Here is a 6906-nt window from a genome sequence, read left to right as displayed (position 1 = left end):
AGAACACAGCCATAAGGCTGGGTTTACACTATTCAACATGTGCTGCAGTGTCTAGGCACGAAGAAGAATTAGCATGACATTTTTAGATTCCTTGGGCCACATGAATGAGAACAAAGCTCGTATTTTTCCAAAGATTAATCCAGTATTTTTTAACTAGCTTCTCTTAATGAATCCTATAGTGTGAGCATTATAGAACACCCTAGAAGTTGAATTTGCTTTTATTATTTCATTAACAATTCATTATGCATGGGTGAGGAGCCTGGTAATTAGGAACTCATATTTTACCACCCAATGTACAAACAGCACTGCAGACACAGGCACAACAGTGTAATCCTAGGTAAGAAGTGTGTGTGTGTGTGTGTGTGTGTGTGTGTGTGTGTGTGTGTGTGTAGTGCAAGTATACAAGTTTATGTCCTTAAGTATTACAGGAAAGCAGTGATTCTAGTTACTATAAAGCTAACCCGTCCATCTCAAATAGTTTATCTTACAGCTTATTTGTAAAGATAGTAGGATATTTATAGTATAGAACTCTTTAAAAATAATACAAGTTTCAATAAAAAAACTATTGTGAACTTTCATTCCTTTTTATACAGATTCAGTAGTATTTTCAAGCAAACAACATAAATGTTTGCTATCCCAGCACAGTAGGAAATAAGGCCTCTTTTTTTCATATTGGCAAAACAAAATATATATATAAAAAATTGTCACACTCCCTAACTTTCCAGTAATATCACAGTTCATGTACTCCCATTTCTTCATTGCAATACCACATCTGCTGTCTTAACAAGTCGGTTAAGTTCATAGTGTTGCTCCTAAATCACTGGAGCATTAAAGAACACTGGGTCCACACCACCTCAGGAAGACAGAAGAACTTTCTTCAGCCTTGCAATTTCCACCTAAAAACAAAACATAAATTGTACAAGGTTTAAGTAAGACTATCTGTACTACATGACCTCACTTTCCAACCTCTGAATTCTGATTTCAATATCAAAATCTAATTCTCCAGAGTACAAAAAATAATACTGTTAAATAAGAGTGTCAGTAGAAAATAGAGCAGTGCAAGTTCCTAAATGGCCAGAAATAAGAAAAAGTAGTGTATTTCTTTTAGCTAGAACAACAATGCTAAATGATACAAGCATTTGAAATAAGTACTGGAAAAAAAACCTGACACATGTATACACCCCTCACACATGAACACAAGGAAAAATCTCTTGAAAGGAAAAAGAAAAAAAGAGAACGCAGGGCCACTGGACCTAGAAAACCTTTTATAGGTGATAATGGAAAAAATGTGACATGCTACAGAAGCTGAAGAAGAGACTTAGATCTGCCATCAGCAAGCATAACCTAAAATGCACAGGGCTGAGGCTGGATGTGGTGGCCCATGTTTGTATTCTCAGGAGGATGGAGCAGGAATATTGTAGTAGGTTTAAGGCCAGTCTGTCTCAAGAAATCAAACAAACAAACAAAAGAGACCAATTTCAAGGTAAAGAACCTGAGATGAAAAACGCAGGACATTTTTAGGGAACAGAGTGAGATCTATGTCTGTCTTGTGGCAAACGAACCCCAAATAAAAAGTGAAAAGAACTACAGCAGATCAAGAAAGGCTTTGTCTTTAAATAAAGGAGCACAGGAGGAACGAGTATTTTCATACAAAGAAACAGGGTGCCAAAAGGAATCAATGAAGTTGTGGTAACTGATAAGGGACCTTCAGGACAACATACACTGATCGCAGAGAGCTATGGGGGATAAGGACTCCCACGGGGCAAAGGATGAAGGCCATGACTCTAGCTGCATCCCACTACTATACCATGACCCAGTTTCACCTGTGTAGTAGGGTTAATAATCCTCATTGCTCCTTGCAATATCTAAGCACACTGGATATGGAGCTGAGAAGTAGCCCTTGGGTAAGTCAGGAAGTTGAGAAAACACACTTTCTGATCCTCTGACAAGATAATGAAGGTAAGTAATGAAGCAAGGCAGGAGAGGGGTGATGGTGGTAGTGACGAAGGAAGAGAAGGAAGGCTCAGAAGAGGCAGAACACAGTGAAGAGAAAAACAAGGAGAAAAGTTAAAATTAAGAAATAGTGTACTTCCAGCTATCCCCAGAAAACAAAACAATGTAACCTCTCCAGTAGCAAATGGAAGTGAGTGACACAACCTGTTTTCCCCTCAAGGTGAGGTGGGGAGGGGGTAGAGGGAGGCAGGCAGGCAGAGAGAGACAGAGAGACCAAAGAAAACAACAGCAGTTATTTACTCAGACTCCTCAGATACCAGGTGCTTCCCACACTGTCCTGAGTTAGTACTCAGAAAAATTACTGAGCTGGGACTACAGCTCAGCACCTGAACCTTTCCTTAGCAAGTACAAAGCCCCATGTGTGATTCTCAAAACAGCAAGAAAAACAATCTTTTTAACTGCATGAATAAAACAATGTTACCAAGTCCACAAGAAATGTGGGAGATTTAGGAAACACTCATTTGAGGCAGGCAAGCACAGTCTGTAGCAGAGCCAACCACACTGTGAAGAGAGGGAACACAAAACCTCACACTTTCAAGAGTTGGAGATGCATTACCTCTAGGTTACTCCGCATGGCCTTCTCTTCTTCCAATTCTCTGCGTAGCTTTTCCAGTTCTTTCCTAAAGGCAAAGTTTACTGATCATAACTGGAGCTGTAACTTACACACACACACACACACACACACACACACAGAGAGAGAGAGAGAGAGAGAGAGAGAGAGAGAGAGAGAGAGAGAGAGAGAGAGAACAATGACCGTGTTCATTTGAAAATTTTCAAATTCTTTAGTTTGAGTATTCAATGTAAGATTAAAAACGGTACTTTCTACTCTTCCAGAGAATCTGAGTTGAGTTTCAGCACTTATATGAGGGGCCCTACGACCACTCCTAACTTCAGCTCCAGCAGAATCTGATATCCTCCTCTGGACTTTGTAGGAATCATAACCACGTGCAGAAACATACATTATAATAAAAATAAATGTCTTTGGTGTTATTTTATACCTCCCCATATAAATAATACTAAAGACCATTTGAAAAAGTCATATAAAGTTACTACTGTAGAGGTTTCTAGGTGTGTGAAGGTGGGGTAGAGCATTAAAAGAGCTAAAATGGGAAGATGGGGCTGGAAAAATAGCTAAGCGGTTAAAAGTACTTGCTGCATTTACAGAAGACCTGGGTTGGTTTCCAGCACCCACATGGGCATGGCAGAAACCAGAGGCCTCAAACCAGAACTCACTGCAATGAACATTTGCAAGTAAACATGTATGGACTAAAGGGTATACTTTGTATCTCACTGCATCACACTAAAGCTTCCATGATAAGATTTTGCTTTTCGTTTCTTTTTTTAAATTTTATTTTTTCTTGGGGGGGGGGTGTTACAAGGTAGAGGGCGGATGTAAAAGTATGGGGAGATGAGTGGGACTAAGATGCATGATGCGGAATCCACAAAGAATAAAAAGTTAAATTAGAAAAAAAAATCACTAAAAGAGTGACAATATATCTGAAATAAAGAAATTAAGCTAGGCAATGGTGATACACATCTTTAATCGCAGCACTTGGAAGGCAAAGGCAGGCAGATCTCTGCATTTGAGAACACCCTGCATCCCGGTCTACAGAGCAAGTTCTAGGACAGCTAAGGGTACACAGAGAGAACTGTCTTGAAAAAAAAAAAAAAAAACCCAAAACAAAATAAATGAACAAATAAATTCAAAACAGCTAAGGACAAATACAGAAATAATACCTGGCTTTTAAAAGCAGTTCTCCATAATCGCCTATTACACATTTTATAGGCTGGGCACTCCAGCACTCAAAACAAATACCAAAGTGACAACTGAACTTCAAGTTCCTCTCTGTTGCTTTCAACTAAATATTACAGTAAATCCCCCAAATTAAAATATTCCAGCCAATAATCTATATTTTTAAAATCATGTTGTTACTTTTTCAATTCCTTCTAATCTACATTTTCTATGCCGTATTTCTGTAAGTATTTTGTATCATGTCTACACAGTAATTCTGTATGTATTTATTTTGTGCTGTGTTTTTTTTCCAGAAACTGTTTTGAAATATATAAGCTGTTAAATTTTACTTTTATTTTTCTCAGTAATCAATACAGCCTAACCAAGAAGAAGTAACCAAGGAGCTACTGGCAATTGATGGCTGCTGAAAGAACAATCAGTTCTCTTCAAGATTTTGGCCCGATGGCTTGTCTATGCTCCACCTTTGCTATGCTATGACCTTTGACCCTTGTGTACTAATTGGACCCAATGAGTTACTAAAAATGAGTAAATAAAAGGACATGTAGTTGAGAAAAGAATGATGTAGTTGAGAAAAGGATGATGACTTAGAAAGGGGTAATAAGAGGAGAGGTAGACATCATCAAAGTGGTTACATGCACATACACACACACTCATGTATCAAAAATACATATAAAATAAAGGAGTGTTCAAGTCCCAGATCCCACATGGTGACTCATAACCATCTATAATTACAGACATTGCATGCTCAGGGACTCTCATTCTCTCTTCCTCTCTGTGGTAGCCTCAAAGTATTTAGGGCCCAAAAACTCAGGGAGTGGCTCTATCAGGAGGTGTGGCCTTGTTGGAGGAGGCTGGATGATAAGTGTGCTTTTAAGCCAGACCTTGAAGCTGGAAAGCACACCTTTAATCTGGGCCACATCATCTTCTGTTGGAAGCCTGTTAGATCCTCTGCCTACATGCCACCATACTCTCCTCTGAACTGTAAGCAAGCCCCCTGAGTTAAATGTTTTCTTTATAGAGTTGTAGTGTCTCCTCACAGCAACAGAAACCTAACTAGCACCTCCTCCCCCTCCCCACAGAAAGCAGAAGACAACACTGTGGAGTCAGTTCTCTCCTTCCATTATGTAGGTCTTGGACACCAAACTCTAGTCATTTGGAGCTATCTCACTGGCCCCAAATATATCTTAAAACAGTATTTTTTTCTTGGTTCCATATTTTTTTAACTTTATATACAAGGAGTAACACTGTATGTATATTTCTGATTTGTTCCCACCTTTCAATTTACAAACTGACTGATACTGATTCATGCAGCCACAATCATTCATCATTACTTACACACTGTACATTTCTCAATTAGTATACCAATAAGTATTGTATATTCCTTCTCTTGTTGTGGCTCTATGATTTTAGATTTAATAAAACAACAACAACAAAAATCCCTGCCATGGACCTTCATTTTTCCAGAGAAATTTGAGATGCTTAAATGATCTTTGGAAAGATTTTTAAGATATGTAATTGTACATAATAAATCAAAACTATTGTACTCATTCTATAGATAATTTAAGAGAACATATAGGCAATTTATGTATGCCAAGTGCTATTTCATTAAAATCCTAAACCTGGGCTAGTTATCGGGGCACATACCTGTAATTCCAGCACTTGGGACAATGAGACAAAAGGATTAAGAGCTAAAGTGATAATAAATTTGAGAGCACAAGGCCAGATGGAGCTACATGATAGATACACTGTCTCAAATCAGTACACCTGGTACTCAATGTGTAAAACAACAAAATTTGCAAGTCAGGAGAATTTTATAACTGGTGGGAGGTATTCATTTACGGAGGAATGAGCATACAGCTTCTACCATGTGTAGTGCAGAATTTATGAAATCCTTTCCGAAACAGATCAATGTACTCAAGAAAGACCTGGCATATCAAATGACTAATTCTATAATCACAATATATTCAGTAAATAATATATTTCAGTAGTTATCTTAGATAAAATTTTTGCCCCCATCTGTTATTTTTTAATTTACTTTTGTTATTTGATGTAGAGTCCCTCTACACAGCCCTGGGCTAACCTGGAACTCACTGTGTCAATTAAGGTGACCTTGAACTAAAAGATTTTCCCCTACATCTGGGATTGAAGGCACTCATCACTATACCAGGCTCTACTTTATATTGCTAATACCACCTTTCATAAAGAATTCTATGTGTTGTGCAAATTAAGAGAGAAATGATAAAATCAGACTCAGGGTCTAAGCATAAATTGTATATCCTAGTCTAGGAAATCCTTTGGGGGGAAAAAAGGTAGACAATGAGATGGGATGAGCATGCTCATCCTCTTTTTAATTAGATTAGCTGACTTTCATCTGAGTTATTTATGGGATTTGCAAGACTATAACTAAAATATCAATAGGTGAAAAGATGTGCAAACCAATAAAGAAACATGGTTTTGCCGGGCGGTGGTGGCGCGCGCCTTTAAATCCCAGCACTCGGGAGGCAGAGGCAGGTGATCTCTGTGAGTTCGAGGCCAGCCTGGTCTACAAGAGCTAGTTCCAGGACAGGAACCAAAAGCTACGGAGAGACCCTGTCTTGAAAAATTTAAAAATAAAAAAAAGAAAAAAAAACATGGTTTTGAGTGTGGGCTCTGTCACTGAAGAATAGGTAAATAGGCTTACTTCTACATTCTGATTTCTTCATTAAAACGGGGAAGAGTCTACAACAGGGCAGCTTTTGAACTTTTAGAACTCAAACTTTTAATTAGGCATTTCTACTATATACCATATCAAAAACTTTCAGGGCTGTGGTAGAAGAGGGCATTAGCACAACACTATGAGCTTGATCCATAACACTAACAGACAACAACGAATACTTTCAGAGTTAACAGAAGGGCTTTAGCGATCTCTTGTGAGTTGGCACCCATTCATTTTGTAACCACCTAATGTAAGCCTAGCAGAAATAGGGGTCAAAGTCCTCTAAGAGATAAGTATGAGATCTGGGTCCTACCAAAAATGGCAATGCAGGTTTCTCAGGATTTTCAAGACTGACATCTGTGCCTGGCTAGCTCCTGGCTAAGCACACAGGTACATAAAGACCTTCTAGAACTGAACCACTGGGACAAGTTTTCCAATCAAAGTT

General features: G+C 38.4%; 1 protein-coding gene across 1 annotated transcript in view; it reads right to left on the bottom strand.

Annotated features, from left to right (window-relative positions):
- Positions 1–203: 203 nt before the first annotated feature.
- Positions 204–6906, bottom strand: part of Cd2ap (CD2 associated protein) — a 75059-nt gene continuing 68356 nt past the window's right edge. Inside the window, exons 17-18 of the mRNA XM_050119333.1 lie at positions 2570–2633; positions 204–896 (exon numbers count right to left, since the gene is read on the bottom strand). Coding sequence (XP_049975290.1) covers positions 855–896; positions 2570–2633 — 106 coding nt within the window. The 3' untranslated portion in view covers positions 204–854. The remainder of the gene's footprint in view (positions 897–2569; positions 2634–6906) is intronic.

The sequence above is a fragment of the Alexandromys fortis genome, unplaced genomic scaffold, assembly GCF_014885135.2.
Source record: "Alexandromys fortis isolate MF-2015 unplaced genomic scaffold, M_Fortis_MF-2015_v1.1 scaffold_145, whole genome shotgun sequence".
Lineage (NCBI taxonomy): Eukaryota > Metazoa > Chordata > Mammalia > Rodentia > Cricetidae > Alexandromys > Alexandromys fortis.
The sequence above is the reverse complement of the archived record's forward strand: the minus strand, read 5'-3'. Positions and strand labels throughout refer to the sequence as shown.